The sequence below is a fragment of the Desmodus rotundus genome, chromosome 5, assembly GCF_022682495.2.
Source record: "Desmodus rotundus isolate HL8 chromosome 5, HLdesRot8A.1, whole genome shotgun sequence".
In the NCBI taxonomy this organism is placed as follows: domain Eukaryota; kingdom Metazoa; phylum Chordata; class Mammalia; order Chiroptera; family Phyllostomidae; genus Desmodus; species Desmodus rotundus.
In genome coordinates, this window is record NC_071391.1 from 32,532,850 (window position 1) to 32,558,850 (window position 26,001).

General features: G+C 38.2%; 1 protein-coding gene across 6 annotated transcripts in view; it reads left to right on the top strand.

The window, feature by feature from the left end:
• UEVLD (UEV and lactate/malate dehyrogenase domains) overlaps positions 1–26,001 on the top strand; it is a 47,821-nt gene that overhangs the window by 18,171 nt on the left and 3,649 nt on the right. For 2 of the 6 annotated variants that reach the window (XM_045194067.2, XM_024558779.3), the window contains 7 exons: positions 2,255–2,418; positions 5,026–5,161; positions 6,076–6,194; positions 9,704–9,806; positions 15,931–16,101; positions 17,091–17,264; positions 23,868–23,931. In XM_045194067.2, the coding sequence (XP_045050002.2) occupies positions 2,255–2,418; positions 5,026–5,161; positions 6,076–6,194; positions 9,704–9,806; positions 15,931–16,101; positions 17,091–17,264; positions 23,868–23,931 (931 nt within the window). Of the gene's footprint in view, positions 1–2,254; positions 2,419–5,025; positions 5,162–6,075; positions 6,195–9,703; positions 9,807–15,930; positions 16,102–17,090; positions 17,265–20,185; positions 23,016–23,867; positions 23,932–26,001 lie in introns of those variants that run through there. The other 4 variants (XM_045194070.2, XM_071221419.1, XM_024558781.3 and 1 more) reach the window with 3 other exon arrangements.

Genomic DNA, 26,001 nt, shown 5'->3' on the forward strand with positions numbered 1-26,001 from the left:
TGACCAGGAATCGAACCAGTGACCTTTTGCTGGCATGTCAACTCCAACCAACTGAGCCACACCAGTCAGGGCTAAACAAGAAAACATTAACAATTTTTAATTCTGTGGAGAGCTGGATGAGAGGAGTGCAAAGAAGTTTCTAAACATTCTATTTTTACACTACTGTGGATTTGAAGTTTTATAATGTAAGTTCATTGATTTTATTTAATTAAAAAATCAGTGAAGAAATTATTAACCTCTGTGGAAATAAATGTTCATAGAATAAAAGGGAAATCTACTATAGAAAAAAAAATAAAAGGAGTATAGTTTGGGAACTGCTGATATGAAATAGTAGATCAGCTTTTAGGACATTTTAGGACATAATCTCCTGATTTTCTATCCTAGCTGCGTGTTAGAATTACATGGGAAGCTTTTTATTTTTTTTATTATTAATTTTTTTTATCCTCACCCACAGACACTTTTTTTCATTGGTTTCGGAAATAGAGGAAGGGAGAGAGGAAGGGAGAGAGAGAAACTTCAGCATGAGAGAGAAACATCTATTGGTTGCCTCCCATACACACCCAGACCAGGGACTGAACCCACAACCTAGGTATGTGCCCTGACTGGGAAATGGACCTGCAACCTCTTAGTTATAGGGCAGTGCTCCAGCCAACTGAGCCACACTAGCCAGGGCCATGGGAAGCTTTTTAAAAATTACGTCCACACCCCATCCCACTGAATCAGAAACTTTGGGGGAGTGGCCTAGATATTGGCATGTTTCGAAGTTCCTTAAATATTACTGATTTGCAGACACTGCTGAGTATTACTGTGCTTAGGGGAGGAGTCAGTCAGCAAGATCAAAAAGTAACTTTCAGTGGGAGGAGGATTTCCTTAGAGAAAAGGGTTGCAGTGGAAAGGAGAACATTTTATTTATACCTGGCCTATTTGCAAAATGCAAATATTGCCAACCCTTCATGGTACTTACCATGTCATATACTGTTCTAAGCATTTTACTTACCTGCATCAACTAATTTCATCCTCTCAACAACCCTGTGAGGTAGGAGCTATTGTTCCCATTTTATAGAGGAAGGAATTGAGAAGCAGAGAAGTTAAGTTCCCTGAAATCATACAGCTAGTAATGTGTGAAACCTATGCATTCCTGCTTCTACACAGCTATGTTCTTAAGTACAGTGAAAGACATAGGCAATAAGACTATGAAAGCAGGAATAAATATCAGGTGCTACAATAAAAGAGCCAAGGTAATTGATGAGATTTTTAGTTTAAGTTTAGTTGTTGTACTTATGTTAGGTTTAGCTTTGGGCTTCCGGGCAACCGAGGCAGTCAGATGTTGGCTCTCAGCAGGCGTGACATGCGTGATTACAACAGGAGGCAAGTCCCATCTCAGCACACTAAAATGGACAGACCACTGGGCAAGGTCCCTGTTAGAGTTATTTTCAGCTCTAAGCCTTTGTAGCAAAACTAGCTTGTATGTTACAGTGCCTGCTAGTAGTGAGCATCTTGAGGGACAGTATCAAATTAATCTTACTTATTTTTCATTTGTTTATTAATTCAGTCATTCTTAATTATATAAGAAACTTTTATTGAGCAGCCAGTATGTCAGGCACTATACTTGGTGCAGGGGATACAGAAATGAGTAATAGGTAATCCTCTCTTAGGAAGAAGTTTATGATGTAAAAGAAGAAACAGAACTGTAAGCAAATAACTTTAATGCAGAAGTATAAAAATATAAGGGTCCAGGTAGCAGCACTTCTGTCTCACTTTTTCTTACTTACCCCCCTTTCCCTTCCTTTTTTTTCTTTTTCTTTTCCCCCCTTCCTCCCTTTCACCATTTCCCCTTGGAGGTGCTTCCCCACCAGCAGGGCAGAGCTGGTCTCACCCTCCTCCTCCTAAAAAATACATATATGTATAAGGATCCACTACCATTCAAGAAAGGTGCCATAGCTCTGCTTGGGTGGACAAAGAAGATTATATAGAGAAGATGGTGTAGCTCAAACTCCTGGCACAGTAGGTCCTGTCAATATTCATTGAATTGAATTGGATGTCTTAATTAAATTTCCTCAAATATTATGCTGGTGACTTAATGGGAACATATTTCCAGTGTTAATGTAGATGAAATGGGGAAAATAGGCCTCGATTTACATGAATCATTTCTATATAAACTTGACTATGCATCTTAAAATGCCACCTAGCTATACCGTAGATAAATGCATGTGCCTTATTATTGTTTGAAGTGTGTTTGTTTTGTCTCAAATAGGTAATACATATAACATACCCATTCGCTTGTGGATTTTGGATTCGCACCCTTTTGCTCCCCCCATTTGCTTCCTAAAGCCAACTGCAAATATGGAAATCTCAGTTGGAAAACATGTGGATGCTCAAGGCAGAATATACTTGCCCTACCTCCAAAACTGGAGCCATGTAAGATTGATTCGGGTTTTCTTTTAAAAGTTCTTATTTTTCTGAATATTTATATTTGATCCTAGTGGATCAAAGTAACAAATAAGTTACTGAATTTTCTTTCAACTCTATGCTTCATATGGTCTTTAAAAGTAACTGGAAGTTGAGCCCCAGGGTCACCCGAGCCCCAGCACCCCGATGACAGCAGCCTGCCTGAAGCTGCTGTCTGCGAGTCTGGGAGCCAACTGGTGTTTGCTCCCTGCCTCTTCATAGTTGTTCGCTGCTTGATAAAGCAGGTGTAAAGCTACTAGCGAGATTTGGGGCGTTATTTCCCAGTGCCTCTTGATTAAAGATTCTTAGGTAACATATATGTATTTATTCGTAGTTTTGCCTCTCTATGACCTTTAATAAATTGAACCATATAATTTTCCATTATGAGCTTTGTTTTAACTGAGCATTACATTTTTAAAATTCACTCATGTGATGTATGTAACTGTAATTTACTTGTTTTATAAATTCACATTATGCAGCTTTGTATTCTGCATTCTGCAAGATTTTCATCTGCCATTATATTGAGCATTGATAAGTCTCTGGGAATGGAATACTTGGATCAAAGGTTATAAATATTTTGAAGGCTATTCTTATCTGTTGCCAAATTGGCCTCCAAAAAGTAGACAGAATGTTGCAGGCCCACCATCAGTAGAAATCAGTGCAGGCAAGTACCTGTTTTACAGCACCCTTGCTCTGACAGAAGGTATTATTCAAACAAAATAAACCTTTGCTTCTCTCTTTACATTTACTTTAAAATGTTCTCATTTTGATAAGTAATTAAAACCTTTGCGAAAGGATAATTTGTAATATATTTGTACGTACCCAGGAAGTTGTAGAACACAGGGACAGGGCTGTAGGAGAGTCCAGCGAGGTTGCTGCCGAGGATGGCGTTAGGGTCGCCACTTCTTATTTTATATGCATCCCTTAAAAAGGTGTGCAACTGTGGATACATTTTCCTTTTTTTATAGCTTTTATTTTCATCTATATAAAACCTTTAAAAAGAAGGAAAACAAATAGTAAAAGAAAGAATTTACACCAAGTTGTCAGTAGTGGAGTTTAGGTGGAAAAACATTGATTGTTTATTGACTGTTTTATGAACTTGTACATTATTTGTAATAGTTGGTGATTTAAATAAGATTTTCAGTTAAATGTTATGATTGGGTCTTGTTAACAATTAGTCCACCAGAAGGCCAAAAATGATGTCTTAATCTTAATGTTTAGTTCTTTGGGTAGTTGAGAAATTTAAATCTTTTTCATATATTTATCAATCATGCATGTTTCTCCTTTTTTGAATTGCCTCTCTCCTGCATCAATATGACCTTCTTTTTTTCTTTTCTTTTTTTAAAACTATCCTCAAAAGATATTTTGACATCTGTACCCTGTTGTGGGAATCCATGGTTCCTGTTTCCTCTTTCTGACTTTCTTGGGCATCTCTTTTCATAGTGTTACTCGTTTGCTTGTTTAATAAACACTCCGAGACAGTCTGTAATCTGGTCGAGGTTGTGCTTTATTTCAGCTCAGACAGTGTTGATTTCATTTTACTCTTCTGAGTTTCTATGTTATAAGCTAAAACTAGTTTTAAGAAGATACTACATTATTTAAATTACCCTATTTAAGATTACTAGTAATTTTAAGTTCCACATACTCTTGTACAGTGGAATTATAATTATGTAGTGTAATTATATAGGATTTTGGAGCTAGAAAGAATCTGGAGATTGTCTAGGCCAAGGATTACAGACATTCTCCCCAGGAGAGTCAGTGTGCTGTGTTAGGTCTATAGAATTTTGTTTGAACGGCACAATAGTTTTGTTTTATTATTTTTCTTCTTTTTTGTTTTGTTCTTAATATGAGTTTGAATGCCTATACATGTACTGTTTCCAATCTGCCACAATAACCATCTCACCAAATTTTCTTATCCCTAACAACGTCACACATTATGTTATCTTCTTAGTCTTTAAAGGTATTTGATGCTAATGACCTCATCCCCTTAACTGACAAATAATGAAACCCAGACACTGAGAATTTAAGCATTTTTTACAATGAACAAGCTACTAGATATTCCTAACAACAATAAACATCGATTTTACACTCAGAGTATATAGTCCGCATGCATCGGCTCATTTCTTTCTCATAGCAGCCACTCGGGATTTCTTACTCACGTTATATTGCTGATAACACGGAAGCTAAGCTAGGCTAAATGACTTTCACTGAGGTTGCTTAGCCAGTTAAATGGAAAGAAGCAGTACAGCTTAGATAATACTGATCAGCGCTGACTTTTGGATTTGATGACGGCTGTATAGGCACTCTGCTAGTAAGCACGTGCCTGTGATTTTCCCACATTCGGACATGTGGATTTAACATTTCTTTCTTCATTTTTCAGTTAAAAGGTTTAAGTAATTTTCTAAATGAAAGTATTGAAACAGTTGAAGGCATCAACTAATTTCCATGGTAGTTTTCAAAAAATGAGAACGTAACACAGTACTTTGTTTTGGCTAACTAAAACAAAGTGTAGGTTAACAAGGTAGTATTTGTGAGCAAAATTTTTGCATAACTCTTCCCTTTGTGTGTGTTCTGCAGCCTAAATCTGTCATTGTAGGATTAATTAAAGAAATGATCGCCAAGTTTCAGGAGGAACTTCCCCTGTATTCTCTCTCACCATCTGATGAGGCACGACAGGTGGACTTGCTAGCCTATATTGCAAAAATCACTGAAGGTTTGTATCTTTGTTAATCAAAGAGTTATGAATTTAGAATCTCTCGCTAATAGCCTCTATTCTCTGCTACTTTATTTTTATAAGTAAATACATAGACACACACATATCTGTCTTGAATCAAAAATTCCTGTCTTTCTATCATAGGGTAAACTTTAGCATATGGTTCCAATGAATATGGTTTCTTAAAATGCAGAAGATTACTCTTAGAGTGATAGATAAAACAATTCTGTGTTTTGTTCAAAATCACTTGATATGTACAGGGGCCGCAAAAGTAAGTTATCAGCCATTATTACCTAAAAGATAAAGCATAAGTAAGGATACAAAATAATAATAAAAAGAAGACAAATTATATTATAATAAATAATAATACCAGAATGAACTGTTTCGTGTACTCACAGCTGTAAACCTACTTCTGCCAACCCCGTATTAATGATCCTAAACCTTTTTCATTACGTGTTTATGTGGCTTTTTGCCTCATTTCAATGTATTGGACCAGAAAAAACTGTGATTCCCAGTGTTTCCATTGAGTATAAGGCAAAATACCCATGGTTATAAAATTTTGTAAGGTGTTGAATATTTTTTACATTTTGGACCAGAGCAGTAAGAATTAGAATGTTTTTTAGAAATATGAAAATTCTGTTTTTTTCAGTCTTATATAATGTTTTTAAATGTTTGGAAGGATGTTTTCCTTTTAAAAGAGTAGCCTTCATTTAGCAGACTACTTAGTATCAGATTCCTGTCTCTCTAGCATTTCATTTGTTCAGCAGGTATTTTTGAGTGCCTGCTACAGGTTAGCACCATGTTTTCTGTCCCAGTTATTGAAGCTCGGTGTATTCTTTTTTTAAAGAAAATCTTTAAAAAGATTTTCGATAGTATTTTTAAATTGTCACGTTCATTCACTTTTTTCTTTCTAGGTGTCTCAGACATAAATTCAAAGAACTGGGCAGATCATGAGAACAAAACAGTAAAGAAAATTACTGTGGTTGGAGGTGGAGAACTAGGAGTTGCCTGCACTTTGGCAATATCAGCAAAGGTATGTAAGCATGGTGGCTATAAATATATTTATCTTATTGCTGCACTTTTGGGTAGTTTATGGTTAGTATACAAGAAATGATGGCTTAATTTTGTCATGTGGGACAATCTCTTTTTGCCTTAAAATATATTTAGTTAGTTGACAAAAGCTAAAAGCTCTCATTCAGTTAGTCATGGAATAGGCTTTGAAAAAGTGATTTGAATAATGGACTTATCACACTAATTCAAGGGAAACCTCAACTTGGCATTTATCTGACTTAGTCACAAATTCTTTTGTTTTCTGAGTCATGCTGCTTATTTTTAAAAAGATTTTATTTACTTATTTACTTTTAGAGCAAGGGGAAGGGATGGGGAGAGAGGGGGAGAGAAACATCTGTGTGCAAGAGAAACATTGATGGGTTGCCTCTTGCACTCCTCTGAGTGGGGACCTGGCCTACAAACCAGGCATGTTCCCTGACTGGGAATCGAACCTGCAGCCTTGTGGTTTGCCGCATGACACCCATCCCACTGAGTCATACCAGTCAGGGCTGAGTCATGCTGCTTTAATTAAACTCTTATTTAAGAACTTAATTTTAGCTCTTTCTAAAATTATTCAACAGAATTTTTTAAGGTGGTCTTTTTTCATGTAATTACTCTACTTTCTTTAAGATTGTAATTCCCGAAGTGACAGTTTGAGATTTATATTTCATAAGTCCATTTCACTAGATATTTTCTATATAAATTATTTTCAGAAAGGCACTTAAATCCCCCTTCCAGAATGGTTCAAATGGCCCTGCAGGGCCCAGTATCTTGGTAACAGTATGTCTATGTTATTTGAGGAATATAATCCAGAATAGAATAGCTGCCCCTTTATATGTTTATTTGATAGTTGTCATTTGATTTTCTAGTCCATTAAACTTTGATTGTTTACCAACTAAATTTTCCCCTATCCTTGCCATCTAATTTCTTCCACTTAAGACTCACATATGTCTTGGAGCTAGGTTCTACTTCAGCAAATAATTAAATTGTATCCAGGGAGCTAGAAAGTTTTAAATCTGGCTGTTGAGAACAATACAAGTATATGCTACCTTTTGACATATTTATAGTTCCATTTCCTCCACCCTCCATCTGAATAGACTGTTCCCTGTTAACTGGAATTGGAATTGTTTTCAATTCTTTTGTTACTCAATAGAGTGCTTTTGTAAACACTGCTTTACAAGCTGCTTATTTTCTCATCTGAATTTTTTTTAGGTGTACATAATCTCAGAAGTAATACGAGTAAGTCAGAGGGCATGGATGGTTTTTATGGCACTTATTACATATTGCAGGACTGCTCGGAGAAAGTAGAACTAATTTATGCTACTAATAAAAACGGGCACATCAACCAGAATTTTGACATCTCTAACAATACTGAGTTTCATCCATTTTCTTTGTTTTTGTTAAGTACAGAAAGCCCTTTAAAGTCATGTTTCTTTAGCTGTTAGAGGAGTCTCACTGTCAGTATTTCTTTGTGAGCTGTCTAGATGGAAATTTTTTTCCATTTTTCCTTTTTAAACATTACTATTTTAAGACAAGGTACAATATTCAAGTAGTGCAACAATACTCAGATAGTGCAATAGTAGCCATAACAGCAACAGTAGTATGTACTAGTGGTGGTTATAGCAGTAACTAACCTTTACTGAATGCTTAGCCGGGTGCCAGGCACTTGTCTAAACACCTGAGTCATTTTTACAGCCACCCTGTGGCTTAGATACCATCACTACTGACCTTTTACAAATGAAGAAATCAGGGCTTAGGGAGGTAACCCAACTGCCCGAAGTCACACTGTTAATAAACGGAGCCAGCATTTGAAGATAGGCAGTCTATTTATAGAATCTTTATTCTAGATCCTTCCTACTCGATGTGTGGCTTTCAGACCAGCAGCACTGACATCACCTGAGATCGTACTAGAAGTGCATAATCTCGGGCCCCACTCCAGACTTATAATAGCAAATCTGCATTTAATAAAATCCCTGGTGATCCATGAGCTTCACTGACCTACTAAATGTGATCCTTTAGCTTGGGAAGCTCTACTTTAAATCGCTATGTTATACTGTTTCATTATTGTTGTTGTTAGCAGTGGACGTTTAGGTTGTTTAGTCTTTGTTGGTTTTTTTTCTGAGTTTATCTGAGCCAAGCTGATGGCCTATGCTGGGAGCAAGATTTCAGATGCTCCCTCTATTCTTTTGAATATCCGTATACTTACCCATCTTGTATCAGCATCCTCCATGTACTAGTAGACTTGTCGGATAATTTACATAAATGAAATTGATGGATTAAAGGAGTTACTGTTTTAAAATTTTGATAGAAATTTTCAAATTATCTCTATGTCAGTTTATTCTCATACCCATATTGTGTGAAAATACCTGTTTTTTATTGTTGTTAAACTTTTGGATCTTTGAATGTCTGATAAATGAAAAATGGTAATTCAGTTTTTTTTGTATTTCTCTTGTAAGTGGTTAACAATAATATAATTAAGAGGTACAATTTAGAGGACTGCTCTCTGCCAGGCCTGTGTCACATAATTAATTCTCACAACTCATGAAATAAGGCCAAGTTCAGTGACTTGCCCAGCATTACAGAGCTAATAACTAGTCTTGCTGCGTTGTTTTCTTAACTTCTACACTTTTTTCCCAATAGTCTGGTAGATCCCTTGGTGTTCTTGCTCCTGCACTCTAAGACAGGAGAGAGTCTTAAGGGATCCCTTAGATCCCTTAGATCCCATCATGGCACCCAAGGAGCCATCTGCAGGCAGGGGGAGAGAATTTCCATGAGCTCTCTGGGGAGAGTGCTGCATGATAATTGGATTTTATTTTAGACTTATGGCTATTATCCTTTTTTTTATATGTTTACTGATTTTTGTAGAGAGAGAGGAAGGGAGAAAGAGTGAGAGAGAAACATCGACTGGTTACCTCCCATACATACCCTGACTGGGGATCGAACCCACAACCTAGGTATGTGTCCTGACTGGGAATCGAACCCCCAGCCTTTTGTTGTATGGGACAATGCTCTAACCAACTAAGCCACAGCAGCCAGGGTTATCCTTCTTTTTTCTTTAAGAGAAAGTTGGCATTAGTATTTACTTTCACGCTAGAAATGAGATGCCAAAAGAGACCAAAAAAATCATTCTAAATTCTTTCAGAATGTAAATTATAACATGAAAATGAAAACATGAACTCAATAACAATAGTAAACATATTGAATGCACCAAATCATCTTTATTACTTGTCCCATCAAAGGAAACCTGCAATATGTGACTTCTGATTTAAGCCCTGCTGGATCCGAGTTTTCAGTGACACCTGAAGGATCAAATTATTCAAGTTCATAATAATTTCTTGCTTGTGTGTCCCTTTTATTGTTACTGCATTACTTTTGCTTCATAACACAGCACACAAGTCCCGTGCATTCTCCCGTAGCCCTCACTTCTGGGTGAACTTAAATTGAGTAACTGGACATGTCCCTTGTAATGCTCTTCTGTTTCTTATTGTGCAGGGCCTTGCAGGCAGAATTGTCCTCTTAGACCTCTCAGAAGGGACTAAAGGAGGGATGATGGACCTTAATATCTTCAACCTGCCTAATGTGGAGATCAGCAAAGGTCTGGTTTTTCTGGTTAAAACTTGTATGCTTTATTTGCTCTTGTATTTAAGTCCTAGAATTTTAATAGACTTTATTTTTTAGAGCAGTTTTAGGTTCAGAGCCATATGAAGGAGAAGATACAGAAATTTCCCATATGTACTTCCTGCTCCCACACATGCATTGCCTTCCCCATTGTTAGCATCCCCTACCTGAGTGGTACAATTGGTGATCCCATCTGGAAACATCATTATCATTCAAAGTCCGTAGTTTACTTAGGATTCACTCTTGATGTTCTACTTTCTATGGATGTGGACAAATCTATAATGACATGTATCAATAATTACTGTATCTTAGAGAGTTGTTTTACCTTGTAAAAAGCTTGGAAAATTTCTGGGCAAGTGGAATATGGAAACTGAGAAAAGAACATTGAACAAGGCCAAACAGTTTGAACAACTTACAGCCAGCTAGTGAGTTGCAAGACCTTATCTTCCCCAGGCCTAACCAAGGACACTTGAGAGCAAAGTGGCCTATACCTCTCCTCCCTAACCAGACAATACACAGCTTAAATGACTCTAGTTTGGGAAATAGAGAACAGAGACCCAGTTAATGCCATTTATGCCAGCCAAACCCAAGGCTGGATAAAGTCAGGGGAACAGATAACAAAAACGCGACTGGAGCCAGAGAGACCCAAGATAAAAAGTAAAACAGTGAAGCAAACCAAAGAATAATCTCAAACTGTCCTATATGATCATTTTGATGCATCCGCATACTGAAAACGACCTGGAAAGCTCATAAATATTCTGCTGAAACTCTCCCCTAAGATTCTCACCTGCAGAAGAGAAATAAAACTCTCAAAACAAAAGATGTAAGTATGGACTTGCTCTAGGGCATGCCCTTACCCCTTCTCAGGTGTGAATTTTTTTCTTCCTCCTAAACTCTAAGGGTCCCCAGGAGACTTGCAACTAGGGGGGAAGTGGGCAGCTGGAGCTCATCCCAGGCCTTCCCCCTGGTCCTCTCTCCAAGGCCCCCTTTTTCTCTGACTTCCCTGTGAGCCAACAGCAGCCCTGTCTGGACTCACTCCTTTCCTATAACGATTCTAGGGAGCCAAAGCAGAGCACCGCCTGGGCTCTCTCCTGTCGCTTCTACCCCGAGCCCTTCCGTTGTGTCACTGTCTCCGGCTTTAATAAATGTACGCTCAAAAGCACCTGGACTTGTGTTGTGAAATCTTCCCTACATGAAGTCAAGAGCCCATATACTGCAGGCCAGCCTGAGGCAGACCCACTCTGGGCCTAGGCCCATCTGATAACAGTTTCTGCCTAAAAGTCATCTGTGCTCTGCCTGGAGTACTAGAATGTTAATGCTGAAAGTACCTTAAAGATCACCTAGTCCAGGCCTGGCTCAGTGGGTTAGAGTGTTGTCCTGACACGCCAAGGTTGCGGGTTTGGCCCCAGGTCAGGGCACGTACAGGAATGAACCAATGAATACATAAATAAGTGGGCCAACAGATCTGTGTTTCTCTCTCTGTCTGTATCTCTCCCTTCCTCTCTAAAAATCAATTTTAAAAAAAGATCACCTAGTCCAAATCCTTCAGTTTATATATTTAGAAACTAAGATTCAAAAAAGTTAAGTGACTTACCCAGGATCATAGAGAGTCTGCAGTTGATTATAGTAACAAGAGTCAGATAAGCAAATACCGTACTTTCGGACCATAAGATGCACCTAGATTTTAGAGGAGGAAAATAGGGGGAAAAAACCCCGCTGCCCCCCCAAGAACCAGGTAAGCTACATTCGGACTATAAGACACACCCCCATTTTCCTCCCAAAACGGGGGGGGGGGGGGGGGGGTGCGTCTTATAGTCTGAAAATACAGTAATATTCAGGTTGGTCAGAAGGATGTATTCTGGTCTCTTTCAAAGCACCTGAGGGGACTGTTTGGTACATGGACCCTAGAGGTCATGAGGCCATTTAGGACATGAGGGAATTTTTTCTTTCTGTGTGTCTCAGTATCAATTTATTTTCTCTGATTGCTTGCTTTTTCATAATATTTTGGTTAAGAGCACTGGTTTTAGAGTTAGAAAGATGGGGTGTGCATCCTAGGTCTGCCACATTATAACTGACATTTGTCAGATTATATAATCTCCAAAAGTTTAGTTTTATCATCTTAAAAGTGGGAATACTGCCTACTTCTTGGTATATAGCCAAAGTGTTAAACCAAGAATCTCTTTATACATATTCAGTTTGCATTACTGCCACTAAAAATATATTGTCAAAATAAGTTTTAATAACAACAATAAAAAGGGGTTTTGTATGAATAAAAAATTTTAATGTTAATTTATCTCATATTTTTAATTTAAAAAGTTTGTATATATTTTATCATGTACATGATATATTGATACAGACATATATATGTAGGTAAATACTATATTTGAGGATATGGGCTTAAAATATTTTATTACCAGAGATGTATGATCAAAAAAATTGGAAGACCATTGAACTAGAAAGTGTTTATTTACTCTAAGTACCCTAAACACTAGAATGTGTTTACTCTAACCTTCCAAAACCAGGTTACCGCAAAAGTCCGGTTGTAACATATAGTTGTTTGGCTTTCCCTTGCGTTTCCTTACTTAGGTGCCTGCTATCCATTCACCATACTTGCCATATATAGTGTTGAGATATAATGGCTTCACAAGCCTAAATGTACTAAGAACAACAGGAGGTCAGAAAAGTTGAAATGATACCTCTGGTTTATAAAAGTTGGGTAAAATAGTTTCAGCAAGCCTCTAGATCCCTGTAGGGCACAGTGGGTTCATTTCCTTTCTCTACAGACAGTACAATAGTCGCTTAAAAGAGCCTTTTGTGGCCCTCATCTAGGGGACCCCTGGGGGGCTGGATATTCTCTCGTGGCTGTCATTTCAAGTACTGAAGTTCTTAAGGGACCTTGTAACAATTCCAAGTCACCTTAGGGCACTGTTGAGTACCGGACCCTAGAGGTTGTGAGCCATTTAGTACATGAGGAAATTGTTTCTTCCTCTGTGTCATTAACCATCAGTGACTGTTGTTTCCTGTCACTGGAAGAATGGAGTCCTTGGAGTAGATATGTAGGTTGAGGAGCTTGCCACCAGATGGGGAATGTTGAATGAATGCACGCTGTCTTGGGGCAAGTTTCATGTTGCCCTCGTTAATTGTGGTTGCACATTCATATAATACTTAATTCCTATGACGCAAAGTAATTTTAAATATAATGTTAACTAACATTTTATGAATATATTTTACCACATGGAGAAGTGCACTAATAATTTTGGGAAATTGAACTCGGGAAATTTTAGTAATGTCCCATCATAACAGGTCTTGATGATTGCGGCTGATCATTGTAGAGTTGCACTTTTCTCCATTTGGATATTTTGTTTAATAGCTGCTAAAACATTTAAGGGAGTGATATACGTATGGGGTTGGCCAAAAAGTTCATTTGGTTTTTTTCTGTAGGAAGGCTCTACGAGCACTTAGTTGTCTTAACTTCATTTGAAACAATTTGGTTAGATTGTATTGTGACAGCTGTCATAAGAGCGTGCAATTAAAAAAAAACTTTTCAAAATTGGTGAATTTTTGTGTAGCCATTTTAATATTGAAGATGGGAGAAAATAAGCAACATTTTTGACATATTATGCTTTATTCTTTCAAGAAAGGTAAAAATGCAACTGAAACACAAAAAAAGATTTGTGCAGTATATGGAGGAGGTGCTGTGACTGATCGAACGCATCAAAAGAAATGCACAACCTTTTTGGGTATGGGATGACACTCCCAATGGAGCCACCAGGCCAGGGTGCCAGCGATTCTTCAAACATGGTTTATGGATTGATAATTTGCATCACAATCACCTGATGTACTTTTTAAAATCACAGATGCCTGGCACCCCCACAGGCCTATGGAGAAATGAAAGAACTGGGGAGCTCCCTGGTCTTTCAGCTCCCTGTGGGGACACTCAATTGGTTGGAGTGTCATCCCACAAACTGAAAGAGGTTGAGGGCTCGATTCTCGGTCAGGGCACATGCCTAGGTTGCAGGTTCGGTCACTGGTTGGGGCATGTGCAGCAACTGATTGATGTCTCTCTCCCTCTCTCTCTCCCTCCCTTCTTCTTTCTAAAATCAATAAGCATGTCCTCAGGTAAGGATAAAAAAATAAATAAAGAACTTGAGAGCTTGATAGGAAATAATACGGCGTAGGAAGCCTTTCTTGCATTTTTGAAATATTAGAAAGCTTCTACTCTCTTTAGTCATAAATCAACCTTGAGGGTAAAGGCATTTTCATCATTCAAAGCAGAAGAAGCTAAAAGGGGAAAAGAAAAGAAATGATCCTAGCAAGGTAGGTTGGGGCCAAACTCTAGGGTTAGAAGTTGAACTGTTCACTGATATTTAATAATATGGACAAGCCACCTAATCTTCCCAGGAATCAGTTTCCTCTTCTCTGTGAGGGTTAAGCACACTCTGAAGCCAGGCTGCCTGGGCTTGAAACTCTGGCTCTGCTGCTTACTAGGTCTGTGACTTTGTACAAGTTACTTAGTTCTCTGTGCCTCAGACTTGTGATCTGTCCGATGGGGATGATATTGACCCCATAGTGTAGTGTGGCTTAGATTGAATGAGTAAATATATGGAAAGCTCTTAGAACAATACTTGGCACATAAAAGTGGTATGGAAGTCTTCACTATATCCCTTCCAGTTCTACTGTCTTCCAATTCTTGAAATTTTGACTTACCACCCAATGTCTATTCCGAACTCTAGAACACAGGAATTACTTAAGAGGACTCATGAAGAACCATAATTAAAATCCATGAGTCAGTTTCTAGAGCTACCATGCCCACAGTTGCGTTAGATTATGAACTGAAATTGGGTAGTTCATTTCCCAGTGGACACATTGCACATGTGTTTCCTCCTGAAACTTGCTTAGGAAGATGGCCTTAGAGGCTTAATTAAGACTGTAAACCCCGGCATCTACTCGTCTCCCTGGGATGCTAATATTCATTTACAAAGGTTGAACTGATGCCATCCTACTTGCTTTCTTATAGTCCTGTTGTTTCTGATGTTGACAATGTCTGGCTACTGTTTTGACATGTACTTACTGTAAAACACACTGTGTAACAGAGAGTAATGTTGGAAAATAGCATATGTATGTTTGAGGATCGCAGCAGTGAGCCCCAGAGAACAGCTTTTCTGAAGTCGTAACAGTTGCTTTATGCCTTAAGTCCCATTGAAAGAACCTAAAACCAAGGATAGTGGGCTTCAGCATAAGAAAAAGTCAGCAAAAAGTGAGCCAAAATATTTTATCTTGATTTAAAGAGTATTCAAACCATTTTTTTTTCCTATTTGAAGTGGAATCCTCAGTAAATAAAACAGATACGAGCAGAACTACTCTGCTCGAAGTTGAAGTAAGTGGCCTGGACCCGTGCCTACCAGCCTCCTTTTTACTCCCAGTCCTCCCAGCTGGCCTCTGAGTCACTTTTAAGGAACTCTAGGACTCCTAAGCCCAAAGTTTAGAAATGAGTGATGTAATTGATTGTAAGTTCATTTTGCCTATAGTTTGCCTATTATTATTGCCTGTAGTTACCTATTATTTATTTTCCCTAATGAAATTGTGAATTGCATAGAAATGAATTCCTTATTTGTGGGTTCTGGATCCTGTAATTTATTTGGTTTATCTTTATTGCTGTCTTTCCCTCCTTGGGATATACTCTTGCTCTTAATTCTCCTTCTGATGGCAAATGTCAGCACTTGGTATACTTCCTATGGAGATAAGATTGATCTGGGGCCAAGTAAGCCTAACAGCTCTCTACTTGAAAAAAAGAAAAACCTTCTTATGAACTCGAACTTGAATAAAACCTGTATCTTGAGCCCTGGCTGATATGGCTCAGTGGACTGAAAGCCAGCCTGTGAACCGAAAGGTCACTGGTTCAATTCCCAGTCAGGGCACAAGCCCAATTTGCAGGCCAGGTCCCTGGTTGGGGGAGTGTGAGTGGCAAGCAATTGATGTTTCTCACACATCGGTGTTTCTCTCTCTCTTAATCTCTCTCCCTTCCCCTCCCTCTATAAAAACAAGCAAGCACACAAAAAACCTGTATCTTGACCTCAGGCTGTTTCTTTTTATTCATTTAGATCCCTCTGCCTCTGCTCATTCCAAGGTGGTCATCTTCACAGTTAACTCTTTGGGAACTTCTCAGTCCTACCTTGATGTGGTGCAGAGAAATGTGGACATGTTCAGAGCCCTTGTCCCAGCTCTGGGGCATTATAGTCCAAACAGTATCCTGCTCGTTGCATCTCAGCCAGGTAAAAGGTTTTATTTTAAATGAGTTTGATGGTGCAGTACATCAGTAGAATTGCCATTACTGATAGAAGTCATAAAACTAGATTATAAAGGGACGACTAGGGTATTCAGTTAAACTGCCCTTACAGCGAACAATGCAGTGTTTCCGTATCCTGTCATCCAGGATTTTCATGGCTGGCATAACCAGAAGGTTACAGACCCCAATTTTTAATGCAGTACGACTGTTACTGTGTTCCAGGTTGTTAGCCATGCTTTCTTCAGACAGAAAACAAGCTCCCAAGAGAAAAATACAGGGACTGAAGTGAAAGATCTTTTGTTAATTCTGAAGTATCATAAAATGTTAGTGAGCATGCCAGAGTACATTTTAACATTTTGTATTTTAAATTGTTTGAAAGTGTTTTATCTAAAAAATGAATAGTTTCCAAGAGTTAGGTGTGGTACTGGGCTCAAATCGGTGATCGCATTTTTTTAATGTTCCCAGTGTAGGAGTGTGGTATGCATTCGCTTGTTTTCCTGTGGTAATTGGTGAGGGACACTGGCCTCCCTAATTCCTTATGTCCTTTGGCATGTCAGAAGGAGGTCGTTGTGTTCTGTTGCTATACTGCATAGTGGTGGTATGTGAACCAATATTTTAATTTCAAGATAGAAATTTAGCCTAAGATGTAAAAGAGAACTTGACTAATGAAAAAAAAAATTATCTTCTGGTTTTCTGTACCCGGATTTCATCCTTCTTGCTTAATGATTCTAGGAAATTGTTTTCCACTCTTAACAATTTATATTTAACAACAGAGTTACGTTAAATCACGCTGGAACCTTGTTCATGTTTTTAATATACATTAAATTATATTGAGCTTCATAGTGCATTTAGGACCCAAGAAGAGTGCATACAAGTTCTAATTTACTTAGTAAAATAACAAGTATTTGTCTATGAACTAGGCTAGAAGTATATTTTTAAAAATGTTTACATGTTCCTCTTGTGTGCAATATTTAGTGGAGGTCATGACCTATGTGACATGGAAACTGAGTGCATTTCCTGCAACTCGAGTGATTGGAATTGGATGCAATCTGGATTCACAGAGATTACAGTATGTTATCACAAATGTTTTGAAGGCACAAACTTCAGGAAAAGCAGTATGGGTTATTGGTGAGCAGGGAGAAGCCAAAGGTAAGAAGTACATTTTTGTTGGTTATATTGACAACCTGTCACTAACGGCCATGATGTTCAGAACATCTGGGGACTCATAATTGTGGAGTTTCGTTGGTTTTTGCTCCACATTTGAGTGCCTTCTTTGTTACATGCCCTGTGTCGTGAATAGAGACCTCAAACTTGTTTTTCTAATTATACTTACTTTTCTGTAAATTTACAATTAGGCTAGATTTCTTAGTCAGGTTATATATTTCCTCAGAACTTTCTTAAAATTTAAAGCTTCTGGTATGCTTTGATGTCCAATATTAACGCTGTTATGTCTGGGTTAGAGATAACTTTTAAAAATTTATACTTTTCTGTGTTTCCTAATTTTGTCATTATGGATATGTAGTATTTGTATAATTTTTAAGAAAATTATTTTAATGAAATACAGCAGTATTTTAAATCTGTGCTAGTTACCTAGAAAGTTCAATGCCAGAATCAGGCTATAGAATAAGTCTTTACAAAACCTGACAATGTAATTCAAGCAGAAATACTTTCCAGGTTCATAATACCTCCTGACCCTAAACAGTCATCAGCAGGACCCTAGAAAAGGGTGGTGAACAAGAACTTGGAGCAGATGCATTAGAGTAATGGATGTACAGGGGTTTAAACAAGCCCGAGACCTGAATTTCACTTGCTACTCCATTTCTGGTCCATGTCGATCTTTGGCTTATCTGATTATTGTAAATCTCCCAGTTAGTTTTCTCTTCCTCCCCTAGTCCTACCAAATTAATAATGATATCAGCCAAAACTTACATAGTGTTTACTGTATGCTTTCAAATATTAATTCAATCTTCCTAAATCATATTCCTCTTTTCAAAACATTTCACTGGCTTCTTCTGACCAAACCATTAAATTCCTTTGCTTGGCATTCAGGGAGTCCCAAAATACAGCCCTAATTTTCTTTTCCAATTGTAGGTATGGAGGTAGTCATGTCATGAAAGAGTTGGGAGGGACCCAGGGATCATCAATTATACTTTGTTTTAGGGAGCCAGAAATGGTGCAGGATGGTAAGAGTATAGGCTCCTGGGGAGCCGATAGCTTTCCCGGTCAAAGAAGGACTACAACCCAGGTCCTGTGCCTCCCAGAGCCACCCCAGAGCTTCACTTCAGCCACAGGGACCTTAGCCCACTGCCTTTCCCTCCTCCATAACCCCTTCTCCCTCCCTCTCAGCATATTTAAACCTCATCCTTCAAGCTCTCAGTCAGGACCCCCTTATTTACACTTAGGAAGTTTTTCCTGATCACATCACAGTGATTTTTTTCATTCCTTGGAGCTAAAAGTCATTGTTAACTACATGGCGATTAACCATTTATTGTCTCATGATGTTTATTCTTTTGTGAAACTGCTGTTTATCCTGATCCAGTTTGAATTTTGTGTGTGCAGTTTCTCCTTATTAAAAGTGTAAGTTATTAAGCGTTTCTTCTAGTTGAAAAAGTCATATGTTCACATTGTAAAAAAATTAAATAGTAGAAAAAGATATACAGAGAAAAAATGTCCCTTCTATGCCAGACACCCAGTTCCCTTTCTGTGAAAGCAATCACAGTTACCTGTTTCTGGTGTAATCTTAGAGAAATGTTTTGTGAATAGACAGGTGCGTGTATGAAATGTATATCATACATTATTCTCTACCTTGCCCTTTTACTTATTGGTGTGACTCGAAAATGATTACTACATATATACATATGTATACATATACATATATGTATGTATATATATTTCATTCTTTTTAACTACTGGATATACCAAAGTTTATTTAACCAGTCCCCCAAATAAGTGACAATTTTTGAATGAATTAGAACATTTCACAATATGGTTGCATTAATATCACAAATTGTACAGTGAAAATAAAGGATGATGTGACAATAAATAAACCTACAACACTGTGTTGGCTGCTGTTAGAACTATTTACATGAATAGAACCCGACCCTGTCTTTAGGAAGCTTAGGGACAGGTCCAAGGGAAGCAGGATGAAAGCACAAGGGAGGATATGGTAATTCTGTCCTGAGAATAGGACAGAATGGGAACTAGAATAGAGGGATGTAGGTGCATGTGAATTGGGGTTACTAAATATAACATGTAATATTTGACACATGTAAAAGAATGCGTATAATGTATATGTATGTTTTAAAACATAATAATAGAATATACATTCATGAATCCACACTCAATTATTAAGAACATTACCGATACCACCCAAGCTGACTATGTCCTGCCCAGCCCATCTCCCGGTCTTCCCTCTAGATACCACTGCCAGATCGTTTTTCATCCTGTCTTCTGCTTTGTTTCACAGATAAGTTACGTCCACGGGTAGGTGTACTTAGGTTGGCCCTGAAGCCAGAAATGGATTAGAGGCTCCCTCTGCTGGTTGCATGTGTAGATATGAGCTGATTATATTTTTAAGTGATACTACCACGATAATAGCAATTATAATTATAACTCTATATTGAGTGGCTACTATGCGCATTAAATGGTTTGCATATCTTACCCTGAGAAGGAGGTGGTGGTTTTCCAAATTAATAGATGACAAAGCTTAAAACTAATTTGCTTATAAGGGCATCTAGTAAGGGCAAAACTGAAGCTTGAGCCCTGATCCAAAGCTGTGCTTTTGCTTGCTGTGACTTAATGAGATAATTTACGTACAGCACTTAGCACAGTGTCTGGCACTGAGTAAATGCTCAGTAAATGGTAGCTGTCACTACAGTCATCAGCAAGATGGTGGTGAAAACTGACAGCAGGACATGTAAAACTACACTTTGAAGCAGATTAGGGTTTGGAAACATAATAGTAGGTGTGCAAGTAAAATTATTCTCTCCAGGTGTTTCAGAGACGAATGACAACTACAGTCACATGACATGCAAGACCCTTTAGGATCTGTTTCCTGCTTCCTTCCCCAGCTTCGTCTTCTGCCCTTCTGCCAGGCATTCTGTACTAGTCAGACGGTCAACTTGCAGCTTCCTGAATGGCTTGTGCTCTCTCATGCCTCCTTGCCTTTGCACCTGATGCTTCCTTTCCCTGAACATTCATTCACTTGACTAACTCCTGCTTGCCCTTCAAGACTAGGCTTGAGTGCCACCTCTCTCAGGAAGCCTTCCTGAATTCTCCAGGTTAAGTAAGTTCATGCCTCTATTATAAACATTATCACACTATGTTATAACTGCATATTTACCTGTCTGTTCACCCCACCAAGACTGTAAGTTCCTTGGAATGGTCTCAATAAATGAATGAAATGAATGATCTTGAAATGAATGGATTTCAGACTCAAATTCATTTCAGTTTCAAATAAATGAATGATCTTGACACCTCTTGTGACCAAAAGTCATTCATATTATGCCCCACCAAATTAGACATTCAGCAGAGCATGTACTTCGGAGCTGCTATTTTCAGCTGTGATACTGAAATCATATGTGAACTGCAGATCACTCTTTGCAGTGGTGTTCTAGAAATCCAAGGCTGGACCTCAGAACAGGGTGTTCGGTCATCTGCTTTGGGCACCAATCTTACTGAAGGGGTAGGCGTTATATGTGATGGAAAAATGCTGTTCCATGGTCGTTTTTCATTAAAATATTGGGGTGTAGAGGGTTACTGTTCTTGAGAAGTGGAACCAGAAAGATTAGGATTGATATTAGATACAATATTTGAAAGGGCTCCTTAAACTAGGATGGATTTACATTTAGGAAGTTTGAAGGGCTGGGCAGTAAATGAACAAAAAATGAAATAATTAAGTCCATCTAAACTTAAAATTCTAATGACTGTCACAAGCAAATTTGAACATTTGGACATTTGAAAGTAGTGAAACTTTCTCCCTCTTTCCAAGTGTTCTTTTCTCATGGCTCAGAGATGAAAGATTAAGAATTTGATCATTGTGTAATATATAATGGTAGTAATATTCATAATTAATTTCCAGATGTTGTACCCTTTGTCTTTTTTATACCTACCTTGCCCCTTTTATTCATCTCTCCAAGGTATATAAAGGCTGTATTTTGTTTAACATTTTCCTGCAATTTTCTATATATTGTGAATATACTAATAATGTACCAATATTTTTTCTGGAAAATAAGTCGTGTGTAATCCTTCTGTCCAAGTAAAACAGTTTTTAAAATTCCTCAATCTGTCCGCATTTATTTATATTTATATTTATAATTTTTGGTTTCCATGTTTTTCAACTTAATTAATGCAAGTATGTCTTCCTCTTTGTTGCAAAATATAATTATGGATTGTGTGTGAGGTCAGTTCTGTATTATCTCCTGAGCATTCTTTTTTTTAAATACTTTTATTGGTTTTAGAAGTGGGGGGAGAGAGAGAAAGTGAGAGAGAGAGAGAGAAAGAGAGAGAGAGAAGCAGAAACATTTACTGGTTGCCTCCCATACATACCCCAACTGAGAGTGAACCTGCAACCTAGGTATGTGCCCTGGCTAGGAATCGAACCCCCCAACCTTTTGGTGTACAGGAAGATGCTCCAACCACCTGAGCCATGCCGGCAGTGGCTCTCCTGAGAATTCCTTACCATGGTAAAGAATATATGTGAGAGGACACAAAAGATGAACACATGGTTCCTGCCCCCCAGAAGCTTATAATAAGTTTAGGGAAGGGAGGCATCTGGATACATATGATGTTCTTTGTTACTGACACATCTCTAAATGGCCTAATTTTGAATGCAGTTTAGACACTTGTATTTTAAACATAAGATAGTCTTCTGTATCTGAGTGTGTTTTCGTTTTGCTTACTCAAATGAAGATTTGTATCAAAGAATGTCTTCACACAGATAAGAAGCAAGTGAATATTACAAAGGTTTAAAAATGTTGACTTTCTGATATGTCCCCTAAAGTAAGGGACATAAAGGAAAGAATAAACGAATGGGACCTCATCAAATTAAAAAGCTTCTGCATGGCTAAAAAAAAAACAGCATTAAAGTGAAAAGAGAACCAACTATATGGGAAAACATATTTGCCAATGATACCTCGGACAAGGGTTTGATCTCCAAAATATATAAAGAACTCACACAACTCCATCCAGGAAGACAAACAACCCAATTAAAAAATGGGCAAAAGACTTGAACAGACACTTCTCCAAGGAGGACATACAGAAGACCCAGAGGCATTTGAAAAGATGCTCAGCATCTCTAGCCATCAGACAGATGCAAATTAAAACCACAATGAGATACCACTTCAAACCCATCAGAATGGCATCATAAACAAACCAACAAACAAGTGTTGGAGAGGATGCGGAGAAAAGGGAACCATAGTGCACTGTTGGTAGGAATGCAGACTGGTGCAGCCACTATGGAAAGCAGTATGGAATTTCCTCAGAAAACTAAAAATGGAACTGCCTTTTGACCCAGCAGTTCCACTACTGGGATTATATCCTAAGAGCCCTGAAACACCAATCCGAAAGAACCTGTGCACCCCAATGTTCATAGCAGCACAATTTACAATAGCCAAGTGCAGGAAGCAACCTAAGTGCCCATCAGTAAATGAATGGATCAAAAAACATTTACACAGTGGAATACTACACAGCAGAAAGAAAGAAAGAGCTCCTCCCCTTCACGACAGCATGGATGGAACTGGAGAGCATTATGCTAAGTGAAATAAACTAGGCGGTGAGGTACAAATACCATATGATCTCACCTTTAACTGGAACATAATCAACAAAAGAAAAAAGCAAACAAAATATAACCAGAGACATTGAAATTAAGAACAATCTAACAATAGCCAGCGGGGAGGGGAGAGGGGACAATAGGGAGAGGGGTTTTCAGGGGCAACTATAAAGGACACATGGACAAAACCAAGGGGGAGGGTGGAAGCAATGGAGGGAGGGAGGTTTGGCTGGGGTTGGGAGGAGTGTGGGGGGAAATGCAGGCAACTGTAATTGAACAACAATAAAATAATTTAAAATAAGAACTAAGAACTAAACAAATGACTTTATACAACTATAAAAATATAAATTTAACTTCATTTGAAAAAATTTTAAAAATAATAAAAATGTTGACTTTCAATTCAATATTAAAATATGATATAAATATTGAGCTCACATGCTCAGCTTTTAATTTTCAATTGTTTTTATAATTAATGTAGTAGAGGAAATGGGGAACACCAAAGATGCTCTCAGAAAACGGGACCTCACCTGTCTTAACCGCTGTGGAAATCTAGTCCAGAGTAGGTGACCAAATTACTCCTCACCTGGTGAAAGAGATTAGTCTGTGTGGTTCCCAGCTGGACAAATGTCACGTGTTTGCAGTACTTGAGGTCCGATTATTCACAGCCTGCTAAGGAAAGAAAGCTTTCTACCTTCAAATGGCCCTGGTAGAACTACTGTTGATGAGAGAGGACAGGTGAGCGGGCTGCAAGTAGACTTTGGGGATCAGTGTGTTTTGGGGATCCCAGCTCAAAGTCTTTCTTACCCCAGGCAGTCAATATAACACACCAGTGTCATCAGTGGAAAATGTGGCTGTTGCTAGAAGGGGGGAAATGTTTATTTAATGTTTAATACAGGTACCCTTGACTTCACACAATCATTTATCACATCTTAATCCTGTGAGAGTTATTGACAAAATATAATTAATTTTTCATTTACTTCCAGTGACCAAGTGGGGTGGCCAAGAAGAAGTAATGAGTCATAACGCCCAGGTGCAGCTGTCCAGCAGGTAACACTGAGTGTAACTTTGCGTTTTTCCAACTAGCAATCATGTCCTCCGTTGCTAACACAAGAGCTGTTTACACAGCATGTGCTTACAAGGCTCCTGCAGACAGAACCAGCTAGTACGGACAAATCCGAAAGTACAAGGGAGCAGTCAGTGTTTTCTGCTCTTCGATTTCTTATCTGAAAGTGGATCCAAGAGTGCTTTGCAAACTTTACATAAGATACTCAGTTGGCACTTAAAGGGCAGAACAGGCTCCTGTGATTTGTAGGTAGAGATTTGCTGCTTCTGTATCTAAACATCTGAGGATATTGAGAACTTCTGAAATGTAGAAGAGAATTTGTGCATACCACTTGAAAATGAATGTGTATTTATTAATCACTCATAATACATTTAGAAATTGGTCTAACATGAATGGATAAGCCACATTATAAGTTCAGGCAAAAACACAGGATGATGCGCAGATCCTTGTATCTAGTGCTTTATTCAGAGGCCTTCCAGGGTCTGCAGGTTGGACTCTCTGTGTATTTCCATGCCATTGTTTGTTTCACCATCACGTAATGACATACTTCCCTGCAGTCTGAGTGGTGGAGATTTTTAGCTTTTTAAACCTTCAGCATATGGCCCTGACTGGTGTGGCTCAGTGGGCTTTGTCCCACAAAACCAAGGGTCACCAGTTCGTTTCCAGTTGGGGCACAGGCCCAAGCTGCCGGCCAGGTCCCTGGTTGGGGGTGTGTGAGAGGCAAAACCAAACAATGTTTCTGACCGATGTTTCCCTTGTACATTGGTGTCTCTCTCTCTCTCTTTCTCCTTCCCATCCCTTCACTCTATAAATAAATAAATAAATAAAACCTTTGCCAAAAAACCCTTCAGCTTATGGTTTTCAGAATATAGAGACTGGAAAGAATATTCTTTTATTGAGAAGAATAGTATGTTGTATAGTCCATTCTAACCTGATTCTTTATATATTCTTTACAGCTTTTAAAAGGAAGAAATTCAAACATGTTCTTAAAATTTATATCATTTTTATTAGTTACAGAAGACCGTATACTGTTATAAAACTTTACTGTAGATATCTATAAAGTAGAAAGTGAAAAGCTGGGATAATTCCATTCTCTAGAAGCTATCACTTCTAACAGTTTAAATGCCCATATGTTCAAATATCTTTTCGATGCTTCTGTAAACATCATTTTTTAAATTATTTTTATGATAATAGATTTATGTCATTTATATTATCCTATAACTTGATTTGTTTTCTTAATAATAAATCTTGGACATTTTTCCATATTGTACATATAAATCTACTTTGCCCTTCTCAAGAGCTACATGGCACTACATTTGGTAGTTACTTATTTAACCAGTCACTTTTTAAAAAAAAAATTTAGTATTTATTTTTAGAGAGAAGGGAAGGGAGGGAGAAGGAGAGGGAGAGAAGCGTCGATGGGCGAGATGGGCGAGAAAAGCACTGATCCGTTGCCTCTCGCCTGCCCCCAACCTGTGACTTGGCCACAACCCAGGCATGTGTCCTGACTGGAAATCCAAACGGCGACCTTTCTCTCTCCAGGATGACGCACTGCTCACTGAGCCAAGCTGGGCAGAGCTAACCAGTCACTTCGGATTGTTTCCAGAATTCTTTCTGTCTGAAGCAAGGCAAACGTACTCATGTTTATCTCTGCACATTTGAGCATATTGCTGTAGGACAAATTCCTGGAAGGGGAATTTCTAGGTCAGGTGTTGCCAAATCTTTCTCCTAAAAGATAACTCTTACCAGCAGTTATAGGAATGCCTGTTTCTTTGTAGCTTCTCTAAAAGTAGTGGCCAATTTTTTTAATATTTGCCAATCTTAATAGGCAAAACTGGTGTATTTATTGTTTTAACTCATATCTCGTTAAACAGTAGTGGTGGTGGTGAGCATCTTTTTATGTTATTAAGCCATTTGTATTTCCCTCTGTGAACTGCCTGTTTGACATTTTAGGAAAAACCTTAATCATTAGTTTATCTGTGGCAAACTATTCCTAACAATTACTCTATAGCTCTTATTTCTGCGTTATAAAAATATGTAATTAATACCTTAAC